A 21,695-nucleotide genomic window follows, 5' to 3' on the forward strand; every position below is an offset into this window, starting at 1 on the left:
GGTTTCAATGGACATGTAGGTGAATGAAAAGGAAGTGATGAGAATGTGATTGACAGATTTGGTCTTCAGGACAGGAATGCAGGAGAGATGGTGGTAGACTTTGCAAAGAGGATGGAAATGGCTGTAGTGAACACTGTCTTCCAGAAGAGGCAGAAACATAGGGTGACATAAACGGGCGGTGGTAGAAGCATTCAGGTGGACTACATCTTGTGTTGACGTTGTAATCTGAAAGCGATCAGTGACTGTAAAGTATTGGTAGAAGACTGTGTAACCAGACAACACAGAGGAATAAAGCTGATGAGCCAAACAATGAAGTTGTGGGAAAGAGTAGTGGAAGCTGGGCTAAGGGCAGAGGTGCATTTGTGAGCAGCAATATGGTTTCATGCCTAGAAATAGTACAACAGATGCAGCATTTGCTTGAGGAAGCTGATGGAGAAGTACAGAGAAGGTCAGAGGGAGTTGCATTGTGTCTTCATAGATTTAGAGAAAGCGTATGACAGGGTGCAGAGAGAGGAGCTGTGGTATTGTATGAGAAAGTCTGGAGTGGCAGAGTATGATAGAGTGGTGCAGGACATGTATTAGAGCTGTAAGACCGTGGTGAGGTGTGCTGTAGGTGTGACAGAGAAGTTCAAGATGGAGGTGGGTCTGAGCCCGTTCTTGTTTGCTCTGGTGATGGACAGGCTGACAGATGAGGTTAGACAGGAATGTCTGTGGACTATGATGTTTGCAGAAGAAATTGTAATTTGTAGTGAGAGCAGGGAGCAGGTGGAAGAAAAACTAAGGAGGTGGAGGTCTGCTCTGGAAAACAGAGGAATGAAGCTTAGCCGCAGTAAGACAGAATGAGAGCGACCCAGGTGGAACAGTGAGGTTACAGGAAGCAGAGGTGAAGAAGGTGCAGGACTTTAAGTACGTAGGGTCAACAGTTCAGAGCAACAGAGAGTGTGGAAAAGATGTGAAGAGGCGGGAGCAGGCAGGTTGGAACATGTGAAGAAAAGTGTCAGGTGTGTTGTGTGATAAAAGAGTATAAGCGAGAATGAAAGGAAAGGTGTTCAAGACGGTGGTGAGACCAGGGATGTTGTTCGGCTTAAAGACAGTGGCACTGAAGAAAAGACAGGAGGCAGAACTGGAGGTAGCAGAGCTTAAGATGTTGAGGTTCTCTTTGGGACATCAGAGGGACAGCCTCTGATGTCAGAGAGGCCAGATTGAGGTGATTTGGACATGTTCAGAGGAGAGACTGTGAATATATCGGTAGAAGGATGCTGAGGGTGGAGCTGCCAGGCAGGAGGTGTAGAGGAAGACCAAAGAGGAGATTTATGGATGTAGTGAGAGAGAACATGAAGTTAGTTGGTGTGAGTGAAGAGGATGCAGAGCACAGCGTTAGATGGAGGCACATGATTCACTGTGGCGACCCCTGAAAGGGGACAGCTGAAAGGAAAAGAAGAAAGAAAGATTATGGTTCCCTTATTTATCTTTAGGAGTCGTGGCTCAGTGTGAACCATTTGGGCAAATGACAAATGCATGTCCATGTACAGCATGCGTCAGTGTTTGCATGTACACAAGGGGTTTCACAGACTAGAGTTGCAGACAAACAGGAATCAATAGACATGAAAGGTAATATTATTGTGTGCATGTCTAGTGTTTAAAGTCTAATGCATAGCAGAGCTCAACTGGCTGTTGATTCTGGTAGTGTTAGTGAACATCATGCTTCTTATGTAATAATCTGGTAGTTAAAGGGTTAGAGCTCAGGGCTGGGCCATATTGCATGAAGGGTGGGCGAGAGAGAGCGTTAAGGGAGGTAATATGTTGAAGGAGAATGAGACAACATGAGGATGAGCTGGAGATTAGGCAAGTTTTGAGAGAACAACACAGAGCAACATGGGACAGTAAGGTTGAAACACGTGGAGAGAGAGAGAGAAAAGAGTCGCTAGCTGGCAAGATAATCAGAGACAGGCCACTGAATCAGAGCTTGGTGCACAGCTGGTGTGACGGGTAAAGAGACTGCAGGCTAACACTGAGTGGATGGACAGTGACAATGTGCAACGAGCGTGGGATTTAATATACTGGGGAATATTATCAACTCAACTACCAAAGCATCAAACAGGAAATATGTGGACACTACAGGTGGAAAACAACTTTTTTTATTAACTGTAGAGCAGAGGGAGTGAAAGGAATTTGGCATTGTAAGTACATTAGTAAATAATATGTGAACTGTTGTGGATGTCATCTAGTCTCTAACCCTCCTGGACAAAAAAGCTGACTATTTTCTACTCTTCTCATCCTTCCCACTTTTTGCCCATAAACATATCTTCAAAGTGGAAAGCTGTTTTATGAAGGGAAGGACAAGGGTGGACATGAAAACAAATTTGAAAACTTGATCAATCTAGCCTTTAATGTAGCATGCTCTAAAGAAGGAGCCACACATCTATATTGTCTATCTTGTGCTAATGATACTATGGAGGGCCAACCCATGCCTAATGAAGTGGATTATAAACTATTGGACCCATTGAATTCTTGATGAAGTGTGTAAAACATGCTGTCCACTAAGACCATGGAGCTGGAGAAAGCCCACACCCAGAGTAACTTTTTCAGCAAGGTGGATGTGCCTGAGCACGCTCACTACATTGTTGCTTTTTTTGTCTTCGTCATCGGGATTCTGGGCGTCACTGGCAATGCCCTGGTTATGATTGCCTTCTATAGGTGGGTGTTAGTGGTGTGGTTGTTTTCTCCTGATTTTTATTTGGGTGGTTATTGTGTGTGCCTGCTCTTACCAGTGCAGCCATCATTTAAACGTGAACATCTCTTTTATCTAGAGCCCTAAGGACATGTTGTGATCTAACATAGATCTAGTCTGATGAGAGACAGGCATAGTTGTGTCTGTGTGGGGAGCAAATATTACGGTGTCAGTGCCAAAATATGTGTGAAAAGTCTGTTCATTTTCTGAGGTATGCTTTTTACAAGTTAATTTATATTTGCAAGTTAGGATGCAAAAAAGCAATGTAAGTGAGGGAGGGTCTTGGTGTCATTACTTAACTTCAGTGTTTGTCTGTCTATTACACTCCAGGGCATCAAAGGAATCCCCAAAAAGCTGGGAGTTAGCAATATAATGCGTGGCAAAAAAGTGATAGGAGTGTGGTAGAAGTACTATAATAACAGAACTTTCCAGACTCTCATCGTGCAGATAAACGTTGGCGTATGGGTGCAAAGTCAGGAGTAAGCTGGAGTTCTAACATCAGACTTAAATACAGCAACACTGTAGTTTTTGCTTATAATGAACATATTGTTTCTAAGCATCTAAAACAATAGCTGTAACTCAAACTGGTAGAGAAATTGTGCATTTCACATAATATGTACCACGCACTTGATAATTCAATCAGAAAATGTGCACAGTCCACTTTATAAGATGGAATGTAATAAATAAAGGACAATAATTTCAGTGTTTACTCAACTTTACCTTAAATTGTAAACTTTCGTTAAGAAGTTAAAAAGGTTGTGTATGTATTATGTGTTTTATGTAATTTGGGGTTACTTCATGATGCCAAATAAACTGGGTCAGAGAAAGACAGTGTGTGTGTGTGTGTGTGTGTGTGTGTGTGTGTGTGTGTGTGTGTGTGTGTGTGTGTGTGTGTTGTCTGCACACTCTGGGGATTATCAGGACCTTTTGCTCTCCATCTGTCTATCACTGTGGATTAGGTGGGTCCCCAATTGTTTTATGCTGATCATTTGTGTTTACTGAGTCAGAAATGCATATGATGTTATGATTTCCAAGAAAATACACACCAACACACACACACATACACACAGAGAGGAAAATAATTGTCCATCAAGTGAGATGTCACCCGATAAGATGATTTTCTAGGAATCCTCATGTTAGGAATGCTCAAATAATATGCACATGCATGCACAGACACTTAGTCAAACAAACACCTAGATACACAAGCTGTGATATAACAACAGCACATGCACATATACAAGCGTTCAAAAGCAGACACACATGTATCCAAAGGCACAAGAAGCCCGATTTCCTGGTGTTCAATTAGGCCTGGGCAGCAGCCACTTTTAATTCAGTAGACACAGAAACAGAGTTTAATCAATAAAGAGCTGCAGAGGCAGACAGCAGGTCAATATGCTGCTTAATCAAGCTGATATGAATGCAGGTTCGCACAGAGTTGACCAGTTCAACAAAGAGCTTGTATCTGATTACTGCTGACAATGAAACAGTACGGTGCATGCAGAGTTATGAATTTAAAAGAAGTACAGTGAAGTGAAAGTTTCCTTTTCCTCTAAACAAGATGATCTTATTTTGTATTTACTGAAGTAGAAATAAAATCCTGCACATAATGAGCATCTGTACAGCTTGTATGTGGGATGTGCAATGGTCAAGTATGTTATGAAAATTCATGTACATTATATGCTAAGGAGAAGTAATTACAAGGTGAATTTAAAAAATACAACCCACATAAAAGTTTGGATGTAGACCGATCGGTTAGTCAGTGGCAAAAAAGTGTTAAAGGGTTATACTTAACATTAAACTGTCTCCTCCGTGTGTGTGTGTGTTTGTGTGTGTGCAGTAACAAGAAACTTCGTAACCTGTCTAACTACTTCATCATGAACCAGGCGGTCAGTGACTTCCTCATGGCCTTCACACAGTCCCCCATCTTCTTCATCAACTGTCTGTACAAGGAATGGGTTTTTGGAGAGATGGGTAATTCTCTTTTTTTTGTCATGCAATATGATCCTCCTCACGAACGTCTGCTGGATCAGGGTCAGATCTTTTCCAAAGCATCAAAGACAGAGCCTTTGATTTATCTTGAAGTCATACTTTCATCAAAACTACATCTGAATAATAATATGCCACTGCTGCTAAGATGTTGGTATGTTTCTGTCCTTTAGGCTGCAAGATGTATGCATTCTGTGGTGCCCTATTTGGCATCGCCTCCATGGTGAACCTACTGGCCATCTCTATTGACCGCTACTTGGCAATCACAAAGCCCCTGCAGTCCATACACTGGAGCTCCAAACGAAGAACCACCCTGGCCATCATCCTGGTCTGGCTTTACTCTTTGGCTTGGAGTCTGGCTCCTCTAGTTGGCTGGAGTATGTTTCCTCATCCTGTGTGTCTTACCTTGCGATTTCCCATGTGCTATGGTTTTGGAGACCTGCTGCAGAAAAAGTGATTTCTGAAAATGAAGTCATGCAACTAATTCTCACCCTTCTATCTGCAGTAACACAATTCACCAATGATCTCACTCAAATGTACCTGAGATATTACATCAGGCCATGAACCTTCATTCATTCAAAATATGTGCTTTCCCTTTCTAGGCTCTTATATCCCAGAGGGCCTGATGACATCTTGTACGTGGGATTATGTCAGCTACACACTGGCCAATAGGAGCTACACAATGGCATTATGTTGTTTTGTTTTCTTCATTCCACTGGCGGTCATCTTTTACTGCTATCTCTTAATGTTTTTAGCCATTCGGAAGACTAGCAGGTAGTGTAACTCTGATATCAGTGTATTAGTATATGTACAGTGGGTACAGTACAGTATATGTGAAGAATTTTGTGGTTGTGTAGGTTAGCATATACAATAGGAATATTTTATATATTCTTCACACTCTTAAAAGGCCTTGCTTTTAGTTTTTCATGTCTCCCAGCAGTTTAATATACTGTTTTATTTTAACAAAGAAATGTGCTCATCTTATGTAAATACACCCAAATATGTCTAGATTATTTTTTTAGCTTAAGTCATTTCTTTATTTAAATTTTGTCTCTGTTTAACTGAGCTCTTCCCTGGATCACCTATAGGGAGGTAGAACGTCTGGGGACTCATGTGAGGAAGTCCACCCTAATGCACCAAAAGTCCATCAGGAGTGAGTGGAAGTTGGCGAAAATTGCATTTGTTGTCATTGTGGTTTATGTCCTCTCTTGGTCCCCATACGCCTGTGTCACACTGATTTCCTGGGCTGGGTAAGAATCATTTATAAATCACATGTTAATACTAGTAATATCTTATTGTGCTCGTATATGTGCTTTATCCTGCTATGTTACAATCAGTGATATCTGATCACTCAAACCCATCATTGTTGAAATAATGTGGAGGATCTGAACAAAATCACCAACTAATTATGATTCCTGCAAAAAAACATTTACACAATTTAGAAAAAACACAGACACAAATAAGCCACAAGACGAGTCATTTTAAGGCCGGGCTGAGAAACAAAAGACATTTCACTAGGCTTCACACTACTTGTGTAACTGTAAGGTCACAGGGGTCACACATTTTGTTTCCCATTCTATTATTGCACACAGTTTGTATTTTCTACTAGTGAAGCTGAAGAAAGATATTTTCAGCACTGCCAGAGGTATTTTTTATGCGCAGTGTAGTGTGCTCAAAATATTAAAACACGTTTTTAAGTGAACTTCAGATGGATAATCTTCTCTATGGCGCTGTTGGAGAGGCACCATGATAGCATGTGTACAGTAGTTTGTTTTGTTTTGAATTAGTCTCACTGAGGAAACCAACATCTACACATAGCAGCATCATAATTATCCTAAACTTCCATGCATTGCTACACTATGACTTAAAGTAAGAATTGTGTGCTGGCAGATTGGATAAAAGTCTCCCTAAATAGTGCCAAATGCATTGTTATATAATATTGTGTCCGTTTGAGGCCAAGTCTGTCTAGATGAGTGACACACAACAGATGGTGAAGTTGCTCATACGTCCTGTGTTTATCCAAACTATCACAATATTCACTAAACCACATGTATCTCCTGGGACCTACAGTAGGTTGTTATGTAACTTTGAAATCACATCTTCCCCCTGCTCATACTCAGTTAGTAAGCACACAAGCTCTCTCTCACACACACACACACAATCAGATGGACTTAGCCAATCCTCTATGGCAGCTGCCACATTTTAGCTAATCCCTGACCTAATGTGCAGCTTCATTATCTTACAAAAAAACGAGGTAAAGGGAAGTTAGTAGAGGTGAACATGTGCCGTCATGCTCCGATCAACTGTGGTTATTATAATTATTTCAAAGTACAGTGAAGGAAAGATGTTATTCTGTTTTTCTGTGTCATCCAGACATGCCAACATGTTGTCTCCATACTCCAAGACAGTTCCTGCAATCATCGCAAAAGCCTCTACTATCTACAATCCTTTCATCTATGCTATCATACATAACAAATATAGGTAAAGGATGAATCTGTGTAATTGTATTTTCTTTTATCCTCACTCTCTGTGACTGTTTCAACAGTCACAAATCATATTATCGAACTTTAAAAGTGAAATTGTGAAATACAGATCCATTCACAAAATGTAACTTCTGTCTGAGGTATATCTGCTAAATACTGACATGACCTCTGCAATAAGTTTTTTTAATGTTTTATATTCTGAAGAGATAAAAACTTCTAAGGGAAATTAATACATGTATAGGCACATTAATGCTTGACAACTTTCGCAACTTTATTCAGTTTTTCTGTTCTTCTCCACTCATTAGGATGACTCTGGCAGAAAAAGTTCCCTGCCTGTCATTTCTGTCTCCCAGTCCCCGAAAGGAATGTATTTCCTCCTCCTTCAGTGAGTCCTCTTTAAGGGACTCCATCATTAGTAGACAGTCCACAGTATCAAGAACTCACTTTATTGCAGCTTCTTCAAACTCTTCTGACATGGTAATTTTTTTAGTTAGTCCCATTGCCTGAAAATGTTTTTTAAAAATTGAGAAATTTCCTTATTTAGTGTTTTAGAGGCTTTATTTGTATATCATGTATAGAAATATTAACATCTACTATTGTGCCTTAAATTACTGTGAAGTAGGTTCCTAATGAATTATTTTTATTAAGCTCAGTGTAGTTCAGTTTAGTTTTGCTCTCTCTTGCAGGTATTTAGGGATGTAGAGATGGAGCCTTTGGGCAGGAAGTCAGTTGATTCCTTCAGAAGCATGTCTTCATATAGGTCCTATAAGAAACAATTAGATCGGAAGACTGCCAAGACCAACGCAGCAGAGAAGGTGAGACCACACAAGATAAGCTCAAATGTGTTTTTTGTTTAGATTTTTTTCTCATGCATGCAATCATGCTAATTTCATTTGCCTGGATTCCCTCATGCATCATTCAGCAGTGTTTTCCAACTGATTATGTTGTGTATTTGTGTTTGTATGATATTTTTACATTGGCAGCATCCATCTGCCATGATTGAATCATCGAGCACCTGTGAGCATGAACTGGTTTCCAGCTCTCTGACCATGGCCACTCTCCCTCTACTAGTTCTTACCAGGAGACGGAGCCAGAGTATGAGCAGCGAGATTTCAGATGTGAGGGCAAAGAAAGACAACATCAGTCACAAGAGTGAATCATTTGATTGCCTGAATTTTGGAAAATACCTGTCTTCTGATCCCAGGTCACCTCAGGGTCTTCCACGCATAATCGTCATCAGTCCCACTTCTGAGAGCAGCCTCATCAAGCATGATAGTGACTACTTGGAGGACAGTGTTGATGCAATGGAGGACAGCGTTTTTGCCAGCCTAAACTTCTCATCAGAAGTCTTTGAAGCAGTGGAGTTACTCTCTTGACCTGCTGCATTTAACTGGATTTAACTGTCATTGTATTCTTGAATGTGACTACAGGCCACACTATACTCTTTTGTAAGGGTCCAGACTTGTATTTGCTTTGAACCATGAGCAAATTCACAGAAATTAGTCTTTCACCATCTGCTTCTGAGTTTTTTGACTTATCCTGTAAATCAAAGCCCATTCCTGTGATAACTGGACTACAGCTGGAATGGCAAATGAAACAAAGCTATGGTATGGAGTGTGCAGTGTTTGTCAGACTTTGGCAGTGTGAGGGAGCCCCCGAGGGGCAGCATGGGTTGTAACATATTTTTGTTGGCGCTATTTAAAATGAAAAGCTCTTTATAGTTTGACAAACTTTGGGCCCAAACTTGACAGCCCAGATTCTTAGTTTACTGCAGCTGTTAAAAGTACTGTGAGGTCCTTGATATTAATATGTCAGGTTTAAATCATATTCTTCACTCAAAAAAGAGCAGAGGACAGTTGCTTCTAAAATTAGACCTTAAATTAGACCACTTTATGGAAAAACACCTTTAATGGTCCATGCTGTATAATAACTCAATACCTTCAGGTTGTTAGGATGTATTGTATATAAATCCTTGTCTTGTTGTAGGTTATTTAGGCAGTGTTGAGAAGTAAGATTGCTAAATCTAGTCAAAGGTCTGAAGCAGGATCAATTAGGTGGTATAAAATATTTGTGGTGACTTTTATTATGTATCTTGCTCATTGTGTTGAAACTGCACTTTTTAATAGAGTTGCACATGTTCTATTTTTATCAGTAGAAAAATGTATGTGAATGTTATTGTCAGTGGGTGCTTTAATGTCCCATCATAGGAAGGAAATACCGGTAAAGTAAATGTATGTGCACAAATGACCAACAATGTTTTCTGAAGACTTTGTTCTCTTCTTGTTTCGGTTGTTAATTTATCTTTTTGAACATAAAAGAATCAATCCAGTCAATGAATAAAAAGTTTCTACAATTATTTTGAGTCGCAATTCACAGGGTAGCAATTAATAGAAACGCAAAAGAAATTCATCAACAAAAGAACCATTCAGATTTCGTGTGTGTCAAATACGTTTGTGTTTTAGTAACACTACATGGGAACAGAACGGACACGTTGAAGCATTGTTTTTTTTGTGAGTTCACATGCTGGTTAAACATTACTGAATCCAATTTTTGATTAAATTTAATCAGTTTGAGAAAGCCTAACAGAATATCACATGTTGCCTTGTCATTTTTGATACTTTACTGCTAGACAAAATAAAAGAGAGTGTGAAAGTAGAGGAGCATATCTCAAAAGTCTGAGGCTCATGTTGAATGTTTATTGAACTGTTGGTAGTGAATGACAGCTGGTGCAGCTAGCCTGGGGCTGTGATTACCATATGGACAAGGATGGAGGAGCAAAACCTCTTCACATGGCTCACCAAAGGTCACTTTGATAATCATATAAAATTACTTATTTTTGTTTATTTTTATACATTATATCATCAGTAGTAAAATTAGTATTAGTATGACACATATTACTTTCAAATAAGGTTAAACCAACAATAGTGACAGGCAACATGGGAAAATGTACTGTTGAAGAGAATGAAATATGTCCCCTGACATATTTCAGCCTTTCTCGTCTTCAGTTTTCACCAACACACTGAGACTGACCTTCCTCAACATTTGTGACTTTCCGATTATTTTCTTCAGTACAAAAAAAAAAAAATTTGACAGCATGTTCATCAGTCACTTTGTTTCTCATTGATTTGGCAGCTAAACAAAGACGGACCACTTTCCACTTCTTCTTATACGAAAACGCATAGTTGAGCAGATACTGTAGGTTCTCTGGGTTGGTTCTCAGCAACAGGCCTAGATGGGAGAACTAAAATAATCTCGACAAGGAGTTGAAGAATATTCAGCTGGTGAAAATGATTGTATACTTAACTAGCCTAAGGTGCTGCAGGTCTTTTGTTCACTGTGTCCAGATCAGCTCCACATCCTCCACCTGTGTAATAGGATGATCACATGATCACATGACATTTACTTGCCCACAAAAGCTTTTCTTTAAAGGATTGTCTAAGCTTCTGTCTTTTCTGTCTGCTGGTTATGTGAGTTTTTCATACTACACTAAAGGTAGTTTGATAGTCCCTTTGTTTAATGTACATCTCATTTTGCAGTTGTGCTACTGTGATAATTATTGTTACCATTATTCTTGCAAATACAATAAAATGTGTTAATTCTTTTAACATGTAACTTTTTTACTAGTACAGAAAGAAAACAGGAACAAACGCTGCTTTATATAAAAAATGCCAGGCATTCAGTTGACAGGCATGTTACAAAGGCATTGCTTGTCTCTGCAGAGAACACATTCGTATATAAGTGGGATTGTTTCACATGTCATCAGAAAATTAATAGTCAAATAAACAAGTTGGTGTGTTGGTTCCAGGTTCCTGATATTCTGTATGTTGTGGTCATCTAAAGTCTTTATTAATGTTATCAATTTAACAAGATTATTCCTAGTAAAACATGATTTAATAAACTATGTTTACAGTGGAACAATACTTTTATATGCACTGACATTACATGACCACTAGATGGTTGTAGAGAGTCACATTTCTAAAGACTCTACAGCCTGTTCCTTATTTGAAATGTACTTCTCACCAACAGTGACATCTGATACTGTTTTGGTAAGAGGTTATTACTTTTCGAGATCGGAGTTTGAGCATATTAAAAAACTGACCAATCTGTATCTTGAGAGACTGGAACAAGTTAATGACAGGTGGTATTTGTAAGCCTGTCTATTAAAAAGCACTACATACAATCTATGTATGACTGTGTGTGCGTGTGTCTTTGTTTGAATAAGAGACAGCGATTACATAACCATGCAGGAGCACAAACCCGTACAGTGAAACCAAGGCTTCTCCCACCTGAAAGCGGAGACGCACAATAAAAACTTAACAAGCATAGTTGGGCTCTGAAGTCACACTTCAGACTCTTCTGCTTTCATAAGATCTCTATTTCAAATGATAAGCCCATCAGACTGCTTGTATATGAGCAAGCAAATGCAGGTAGGCACATACTGGTCTAAAGTTTATATTTGCATGAGGAACTGGTGGCTTTCTGAAAGGATAGTTGTAAATTGTAATTTTAGCGAAAAAAGGAGATTTCCTTTACTATCTCATGAGTTTGGCCTTGTGGTTTTAAAACCTTCTTATTGTGATGACAAGAAATTTTGTTTTGTAATGTAATGAATTGTTTGTGTAATGAATTTACGTATTATAGGTGCAATTACATGCTAAAAGTATTTGGAATAGAAACTAATTTCATGCTTTGTTGAACCCAGTCTTGGTCTGTGTCACAGACACATTGCAAAGTGGTGGTTGATGTCAATTAACAACCCCGGAGAAAACACAGACCTGAAGCACATAATGTCGTCCAAGAGTGATGACAGGGAACCTGCTCATTCACTGCACTATTCCTTTGTAAAATTACATTTGGTTTGAGCAGTGTGACTGTAACATTTTGCAGGGCTGTATCCGTTCTTTTGTGGACAGTTACTGTAATTAGTTAGTCCATGTCTACAAAAGGCAGTATTGGAAAATTCTGATATTTTGCTAAACACAATAACAATTATGTCTCTCTATTTTCTCCTTTGACAGGAAAATGTAGACCCAGAGTGGGTGGGTCTGTAAAGAAGTATTACTTCCCAATTTAGTTATTAAGTAACCCTGCAATAGGTCTTTCCAAACATGAGAATCATAATGTTGATATAGATTTTATTAGTGACTGTGGCGCAGCAGGTATAGCGGTCGTCTCCCAATCCCGCAGTTGTTGGTTTGATCCCCAGCAAAGTGTCCTTGAGCAAGACACTGAACTTAGTTGGTCCCGGTGAGTATTGGGCAGCTGCATAGCAGCTCCTCCATCAGTGTGTGTGATTATGAGTGCAGTGTAGAAGCAGTGTAAGATATGAAGGAACTATTTGAGTGCTGACCATTTACCATCTTTTTCTCTGGGCCGTTTTCCAAAGGAGAGAAAAAGGAGCCATCTCTCTTGGATCTTCTTCACGTCTCAAGGAAGACTCCTGTCTCAAATTTTTCTCCTGGTGACTTTTAGAGGAAACATATAGCAGACGAAACAGAAATTGAAATGAATTTGAAATTGGAATTAGGGCAGGTGGTTTTGTCTCAGAGCAGTAGAAGGTCAAGCTTTGAGCAGTAACTTTCCTCTGGGATTTTATTATTATTCAGCTTGTTCTCTCCGTTCTTGGGTGGATTAACTCCGGGTACTCAGGTCTTCTCCCATGGCCCAAAGACATGCAAGTTAGGTTAACTGATGACTAAATTGCCCGTAGGTGTGAATGGTTGTCTGTGTACTGGCAATGACATAGACTGGGAACCTGTCCAGACTGTAACCCCGCCTCTCGCCCTGTGACAGCTGGGAATTCTTTTAAAATGTAGCTGTAATTTACTGTTGAGTTGCTTAAATTGTTATATATCAATGCCTATTGTCAATGAGTTTTTCAAATATATGTCAGCAAAGTACAGTAACTAGCAACTGCAGATGTTAGACATCAAACGAAAAGTACTTTATGTTCCTCTGAACAACAGTCTCTGTCATGCATTGTCCTTGATAAGGTTCACACATATTTGATTTATGCCGCCGTGACAGTTACCACTGAAAGTAAAGTTAAAAACTAAAGAAAAATGACATTGGAATAGAGTAAAATGATAGTGTAAAATGGGTATTACTGAGAGAATAAAACAAAGGAAATAGTTGAAGCTACATATGTATCGACATAGGAAAGTGGGAGGGGGAGAGGTATGTTGGGGGTTGGGTAGTATTGATGTTTGGTCATGCTTTAGTGTGTGCTGAATGAAGCAGATGCTTGCAAACTCCCCTTGAGACCCTGCTAATACTGAAGCTTTGCTTCTGGTCACTGTTATATGGACTTAAATGGCAGGCAGATTTACACACCTAACACACACACAAACACACCTCAGGTTCAATTAAATTGCGATTAATGTCTGATCAATTCTTTTTTCTTTCTTCTCTCTGCTCATCATGCTATGATCTTATCTGCCTGGCTTCACCTTTTTGTATCCTGTGTGTGTGTCTTCCATATTGTTGTGGGGTCAACACAGAACAGCTGTTGTCTACTAGGGTGGAAAGAAGGACCAGGAAAGGCACAGCGGTCTGTTTAGTGCAAAACATACTGAGCGTAGTATGGGTGTATATATCTTCCTCTAACATGTGGACACCTCTGGGTTTACAGGTGCTTGTTTGCCTAAAAGTGGTAGGAAGTGCACCATCAAAGCCTAATTATTATTCCGTAAAGCCTGTGTCAATACATTAGAGATAAGATAATAAATGCAGTCTGAATGATATCATGTAAGGTCAGAGGAAACTGAAAATAAAGAGCCTATCAAGGTTAATATACTGTTTTCCGGGACCCAGAAAAATGCAGGAAAAGCGGAGGAGTCGGACAGAAGGGAGATCAGAGCGGAGAGGAGAGATCGTGATGGTCACCAGGGCAACATGGATCAGAGTCACAGCCGTGACAGAACCTACAGTAGATGTTAGGAGTTTGCAGTATGATCCAGCTGATCCATTTTTTATGAAATGTTTAACTCCAAACATTAGGCTTGGTTGAAAATACACACTAAAGCTATTAAAAATGTCTGGTGAGTAGCATCCAAAAAATTATTTTAGTATGATAATAAACATGCACCAATAGAGACGTCAATCATGCCTAAACTTAGGTAAAGCTAACTTCAAACTTGGAAACTTAAACAGAAAGAAAAAAACTCTCTTAATAATTCATTCTTTGTTTTCCAAGATGTTCCTGGAGCTGTCTCAGAACTTCCTGCAATTTGTTTTAATTTTTGGCTGCCCCACGTTTGTTATGCTTTGCACTCTGGGAAAATTGTGTCCATTAACTGGACTCTTCAACAGCCATATGAATACAATATGTATATATATACATAGAGAGAGAGATAGAGAGAGAGAGAGAGAGAGAGAGGGAGAGAGAGAGAGAGAGACAGAGAGAGAGACACACAGAGACAGAGACAGAGAGAGATGGAGTATTTTAAGAGTCCACTAAATATAAGCTCAAAATACATGTTGACATAGTGTACTGCAGTGTGTGTCTGGGACAATTCCTTTCCTACAAGACCTGCTTGTGTCTCAGCATCTGAGTAAAAACCTGCTGGTGATTTTTCTAATCTCATGTTCTTACCAGATGTGGTGCTGCCTGTATGAAGTTTGCCCTCAGACCGGGGTTAAAATTATTGTATATAACTTTTTTGAAATAATTATTTTGCAAAGATATGGTAACTTACAACACATGAAGGTGTCAATTCAAGTTATAATAATCCTATGATTTGATTTGAATTTATTGTGTAAAAATGGAAATGTGACCCTCAGGATGGTACAACAATAAGAGAGAGCATAGTGACCGAGTTTACTGGAGACCTTGCTTCAAAATAGGAGGTGGAAGAGCAATTAAGGGCAGCTGATCCCAAAAGTCTCAAGGATGGTTGGATGGGCTCCTTGAAATCTGTGCACTGTTTGTCCCTGAGGCAACATTACGCTTGGCTTTTGAAATCCCTCTCTTCGATTGACCCACACATGACCCAAGCATTAAGCAAATGTCTGTGTGTGTATTTGTGGTCTGAGAGAGTGTTTTTGTCTGCCCCTGTGTGGTCTTTGTGTGGCCGGAGCCAGATTTCTTTCAGTTTATCTTTCTTAGGAGGGACAATCATTTGGGATGAGCTGTCCATCTCCCACTGTGTTTGTCTGCCTACAGTATCTCCAACTGTCTGCTTGGCTGGTTAGCACAGAGGAATATTTTCCACAGTGAAAGCGAGCAGATAAAAACAGTAACTGAGGTCAGACTGGAGATACAGGCTTTTCTTTATAAGCTGATCTCTGGATTGAAGTCAAGCTCAGAGCATTTCTGTAGTTTGGGACAAAAACAAATCAAAACAAAATCATGTTTGCGCATACTGCCATGTTTCCTTTGAGCAAGATAAAGTTCCTCAGCATTGCAAAAAATAATTGTATAAATTTTTAAGCCTATTTACAGTACAGCATACTGACTGAATCACTGGTCAATCGCTCCATTAAGCATTCATTTCAGCGTATCTGGATGAAACACCCAGTCTTTGAGGAAAAGAAATCACCTAATTGTACAGAATTTACAGAGATTGGTTGAGGGATTAGATAGACTTATATCAGTCTGGAGGGGTCAGACCGATTACTTGGCTGGCAGACAGATTTCAACCCAGTATCAACAGCCATATACTTCTGTGTCTGTCTTAGCGTGTGTACACCTATGTATCAATACTTATTTGTATACAGAATGATTTGTACAGTTATTTTACGCAGGTAAATTATCTCTTACAAGCCAGAATTGTCTGCTTGAAACATAAAATAACTTCTGCGTTCTGTCTTTTTGTGTTTTACGTTTAAAACCATGACATAGAAGAAAGCTTTAGAGTCTTTTCAACATACAGTTAGGCACATTAACACATACAAGTCACCCATTATGTTTCCGACAGACAGCAAATGTATTATTTATTCAGGCAACAGCTGTTGTCTTCAATTTTGACCTGAAAGGCATAATTTATTCACAGAGATTATTCACCAAACCTGGAGGCTGACCCTCCAGGTTTGGTGTGTGTGTGTGTGTGTGTGTGTGTGTGCATGTGCGTGGGCAGCTGGCAGAATAGGAGTGGGTGTCTTTTTATTCAAGTGGATGATGCATTAAATGTAATTTAGAGGGTCAGATTATCATACCATTAAGGGGTGGAGCTGATCTCAGTGTGTGTGTGTGTGTGTGTGTGTGTGTGTGTGTGTGTGTGTGTGTGTGTGTGTGTGTGTGTGTGTGTGTTGCTGCTAAGCTGTGATCATTAAGCATGTGGAGAGGTGACCATATGGGGACTGGAATAGACCATTTCACCGAACAAAGGATCGGCAGGGTGTCAGAGGTTTTGTACTATAGCACACTCTCTATTGTTAGTGTTGGATATCATTATCCTGTGCTCCACAAATCTCCTTTGTTCTCTTTGTTTGAGTTTTTTGGACCATTTTGACAGTACAAACAATTGATAAAATGTTTTAAAACATTGAATTTCAGTAGATTGGTGGACAAAAGGGCTGACTATATTATATTTTAGTAATGTCCATGAGACCCAAAACCATTGAAATTGAGACACATACTGTAAGTGCAGCTTTATTCTTTTATTACTCTATACAATCAATCAAATTCAATCTTCCCTTTGCTTGTCCGTTATGTGATTGTTTTCTTTCTATCTTTACTGCATAGTTACCTCATTCAAACTCTGCCTTTACTCTGAAAGTAGTCGGTATATTAAGATATCGTGTAAAATAATGGGTTTAGCACATTATCAACACATCTGGTATTAAATCTGTCTGGAATTGCATAATGCAAGAATGATCTACACAACAATGCTTTTACCCTTTTCATCTCTATTAGGAAGGATGTTGACCAATAAACTATATTGCCTCCTTTTTTGGATGGATCGGTGGACGAGGTTAAAGAAGCTGTTTCTTTAGCCACAATAACTTTATTAGTTGCCTGTATATATGCTCAACTGTTGTCTGTATCATAAAAACTCTTACTTTCCTCTCTGACCCTGGGCATATTTACAGTATTAAACATGAAAAGTTATTTCGGAAGCAGAGAAAAGGATGCCATGGCAAATGATGCTGTGGCCGGCAGTGATTATAGGCTAATGCCTTATCTGTGCAGTGTTTTAATTAATTTACCATCTGGTATAAAAGTCTTAAGTGCAGCAGACCCCCTCATAGCACAGACTAGTGGCATTAATCTGGTTTGTACAGGAGCAGCAAGTCTGAAAGTGGTTAGGTCCTATGGTGTTCACCATTAAACAGGGCTAATCAGGTTATACTCATTAATAATGTCATCTCACAAATGATGATAAGATGGATTCTTTTCAAAATGTGAGTGACCATTTGTGGCTTAACTCTAAATAGATATTTTCTTTTGTTATTCATTTTGATCAACTCCGTTAGGACCCCCTCAGCTCAGCAGTGAAAATGTGGTTAGTGACTTCCGTCTCTGCTCCTCCCAGGATATGCTTTGCTATTGTTAAACCTGGCTTTGCTGCACTCTGTTAGAAACACTGTGGGAATGTTCATTAGCAGAAATGAGGAACATCCTGTGTTTACATGTGGGTCTTTATGAGAAGCTTAAATCGGTTTAGGGTTAGGGTTAAATACACACTGAGTGTATCCTTCATGGCAGTGTCTTTCTAAATGTCTTAGAGGCTTGGTTAAATGCCACATTGACCTTGTAAAATTCTCTGTTGCTTATAATGCCTCATCTTCTCCCTGCTCTCTTAGTTCTCAATGCACTTCTTCACTTGACATTTTGTCTCTTTTTTACAAGAACTTGTTTTTTGAAAGTGTAACGAGCAGAAAACCTGCTGAAGTGTTATGACTTGGGAACCTTGATGTGTGTGTGTGTGTGTGTGTGTGTGTGTGTGTGTGTGTGTGTGTGTGTGTGTGTGTGTGTGTGTGTGTGTGTGTGTGTGTGTGTGTGTGTGTGTGTGTGTGTGTGTGTGTGTGGCGAGGCCAAGAAAGGAATACGATGAGTGTTTAATTGAGCCACTGCTATATCAGTCTAAATACAAAGTCAATATTGATCTGTCTGGGCAGAAAGGAGAGTGGACAGGAGCCAGTGCAGAAGTGCAGAGGGAGAAGAACTGCCAGCTGTCCAGACATAAATAATACAAAAATGTATAAACAAATTGGAAATTATAGTGCTGCACATAGGAACTTGACTCCTAATGTACCCCAGAGAGATTCTGGTAAAAATAAGTTAGAGCATTGATTGGCTGATCTTGTTAAAAATGTCAGTGTGACATCAGAATCTCATCCTTGCATCAGTTTTCAAAGATGCCCTGGTTGTTGCTGTAGTTTTTTGGTGATTTTCTTGTACTAGTGAAACAACCATAACTTATCCTTCAAAGAACCTTTAAGAGATCTTTATTCAAGCCTTGAGGATGTGTGCACGGAGATAATCTGGTTATGGCTGGTTCCACCTTAAATGAAGCAGCCTGCTGCACTGAGTACATGTTCCCAAAATATCTGGATGAAAGATAAACCATCCCCTCTCTTCTGCCCCTTACTCTCTCCGTCTCTCCTATGACTCCTATCCCTCCCCTTGTCATTTTCTCTGTGTAGAGTGCTCCCACACTCTGGTCCTCAATCCCCCCACCTACACCCCAGTTTTTTTTTTTGTTTTTTTTTGTTTGTTTTCATTAGTTTGTCTCTTCCCATCCCCTAATCTCAATCTTCATATCATCTCCTTCATTGCTCCTCCTCCTCTGTGTTCCTCTCAGTCCTCCCCTAGGGTTATTCTCCTCCCACTCTCCTCCCATTCTAACCCCTACTTGTTCATCCTCTCGCCTCCCTCTTCCTCTCTCCCCTCCTCCACCTTTCCCCTCCCTTCTGTCATTAGCTAGTATATAACAGCATTGCATCCCTCTCTACCTCTCTCACACACATACGGTGTGTTTGCTGTGACGGGGACTGACCAGGGGAAACTAGGGATTACATTTTCTACCTGCCTGTAAATATTTTCCTCTCTGGAATTTCCATTAAAGAGGTACAGCCAGCTTTTCCCTGCACATAATAATAGCACTTAATAGTAGGAAATGTGATGCAATTATATTAACACTAGCTGTGTAAATGTCCTCTGTCGAGGGCTTGTTGTATTTTTTTTAAGTCTTTTAAGCAACTGAACTGCTACAACATACTCCAGAAACATATATGTTTATTTTGCAGGGATATGTGTTTTTAATTTTGCAATGTAATTATGAAGCCAGCAGTATAAAAAGAAACTATTTCAATTCATTTAGAAAATATGCATCTTTATTTTGTTTACAATAAGAAGCTCTAACTATGTTGGAGTTGATGTTTTGCTCCCCTCCCCTACTTTTGCATTGTCCACTTGGTCTTTTATGCTCCTCTTGTTATAGCTAAATATTTTTTTCTCACTTCCTTTGTCTTATCTATACAATACAATAACATGTCTAACGTGCCGTATGCTTTCTATTATATCTTTCCACAGATCTTGGAACATCATCCTAAACGTCATCTTCAACAAAAGCTAGCGAAGACAGTGTTTTAGACCTGATCTGAACTGTTCTCCTGCATCAAGCATCAGCAACATCAGCAACTAAACACATATAACGTCATCACCAAGAAGACCATGAGCAGCAACTACAGCGTCACTCTCCTAAGCCCCGCCCCCTGGGGCTTCAGGCTGCAGGGCGGAAAGGACTTCAACATGCCCCTCACCATCTCCAGGGTAAGAGTGAAACACACACACATCGAAAATGTGAACACACTTTGACCTATGAAAACACATGATGCTGAGTCCATTTAAATTATCTTAGTCTTTCATGCAGTGATATTAAGGCATGTGCCCGTATTTTATTTCTACAAAAATTCCCTCATCACAGGGCAGCTGTAGAATGGCTGATAAATGATTTAAAAGATGAAAGCTATTTATCGTGCTCCCTTCCTTCTCTTTCTTTCACCTCCTCTTCATCTTTCCACCTTGGCCCCACTGTTCGTCTGCTGTTCCTATGATTTTCTCCACCACCGCACTTGTGGTAGCTCAACTGAATCATGCCATCTGTCATGTATTGACCACACAGGAAACCTTTTCTCACCTTCTATGAATTCCACTTCACTTTGAGTGTCAGCAGTGAAAGTGCAGCAATCAAAGTTCTGGCCCACAAACCTTGGCTTCAGTCCTGCAACAAGTAACTAGATGGTCCCTTGGTTTCTATGCCTTTCAGTGTCTACTCCTAACATTACCTCCCATCTGCTGGTCACCCACACATAAAAGATCACACAAGTGCTGAATGCTTCCCTCATCACTTTGGTCATAGTTTGATCCCGTCATGCGACAATTTTGAGTTTTCATTAAGCTTCTGTTTAGTTCTGGTGGGACAGTGCAGCTTTATTGGCACGCACAAAAATATGAAGGATCAGTGCACTGTACCAGCACATACACATGCAGTGCATTCGCACACACAAACACAAACGCACATCACTAAAACTGGCAGTGTGCAGACTTATGGCAACATGAGACTGATGATGAATGGCTTGCCAGGTCCTTTGCCAGTCCCCCTTGGGGCCCTTTTGGGTTGCCGTGTTTGTGTTATTACTTTGGATGTGATACTTTTCCCACTAACTGAAGCCATGTGAATTCTTACCACAGTTGTGTGTTTGTGTGTCTGTGTTTGTGTCTGGAGTGTGCATCTATGCAAAATCGTTGAAGACTATCATGGCTATTGGAGTGACTGAGCGAAAAAGTGAGAGAGGGAAGACTAGAGGAGAGAGAAAATGAAAGCAAGAAAACTAAAGACATGGTAAATTAGAATTTGTTTAAAAAAATCTGAATAAAGCTCAAATATCAGACCCCTGAAATACAAGGTAATGTTATTTATGGTCAGTTTTCTTTATCGCAGAGAAGTTGGCAATAAATAAAGCATGATTGTCTGCGTGGCCCACTCTGACATTAATTGCAGTATCACAATGACAGTTATATGGTTTGAGGTTTTAAGACATTGGCAGGAGTGTAAGTCAGCCAGCGGTGCAGGTTTGGCTGCTGGCTTAGTGAACATTTGTTAGGTCTGCTTGAGTATACAGTTAGTGGATAATATGACTTTATGTCCTTTTATGTGCATAAATAAGGGTTAGGTCATGTCTAGAAATGTCAATAAATCAGACAAAGTGAAATGTTCTTCAGTAGTTAATTCACTACATATCCAAAAGCATAAACAAAAACACCTAAAAAAACAATACTAACTTAGAAATTAAAGTTTTAGCTCTGAATTTATATCCCACTGGTTTACAGCTTGTCACGCCATTTTACATGCCACAATATCCTTAGACTGTGTCTCTTCTGAATAACATTGGCGCGTTGGATCCTGGTTCAGTTTCTCAAGGCTGAAGATTTTGGTGTTTTAGCATCAAATTAACAGAATTATTTTTAAAAAAGCAGTAACTCATCTAAATCGGAAAGACAGACTCAGAGGGTGATTTTAATTTCCTGTAGATAGAGATGAAACTAC

The 21,695-nt window shown here is 39.6% G+C and overlaps 2 protein-coding genes across 5 annotated transcripts in view; both read left to right on the forward strand.

Annotated features, from left to right (window-relative positions):
* Positions 1-1,851: 1,851 nt before the first annotated feature.
* On the forward strand, positions 1,852-9,616 carry opn4xb (opsin 4xb). Its single transcript, XM_067521453.1, has 9 exons — positions 1,852-2,697; positions 4,569-4,702; positions 4,891-5,094; positions 5,320-5,491; positions 5,806-5,967; positions 7,091-7,198; positions 7,506-7,677; positions 7,887-8,015; positions 8,184-9,616. Exons 1-9 carry the CDS (start codon positions 2,531-2,533, stop codon positions 8,574-8,576), a joined length of 1,641 nt encoding a protein of 546 aa, XP_067377554.1. The 5' UTR covers positions 1,852-2,530; the 3' UTR covers positions 8,577-9,616.
* Positions 9,617-19,055: 9,439 nt separating this feature from the next.
* The window catches only part of pdlim5a (PDZ and LIM domain 5a), a 52,999-nt gene continuing 50,359 nt past the window's right edge, over positions 19,056-21,695 (forward strand). For all 4 annotated transcript variants that reach the window (XM_067521619.1, XM_067521621.1, XM_067521622.1 and 1 more), the window contains exons 1-2: positions 19,056-19,213; positions 19,679-19,918. In XM_067521619.1, the coding sequence (XP_067377720.1) occupies positions 19,820-19,918 (99 nt within the window). In that variant the 5' untranslated portion in view covers positions 19,056-19,213; positions 19,679-19,819. The remainder of the gene's footprint in view (positions 19,214-19,678; positions 19,919-21,695) is intronic.

The sequence above is a fragment of the Channa argus genome, chromosome 11 (assembly GCF_033026475.1).
Source record: "Channa argus isolate prfri chromosome 11, Channa argus male v1.0, whole genome shotgun sequence".
Lineage (NCBI taxonomy): Eukaryota > Metazoa > Chordata > Actinopteri > Anabantiformes > Channidae > Channa > Channa argus.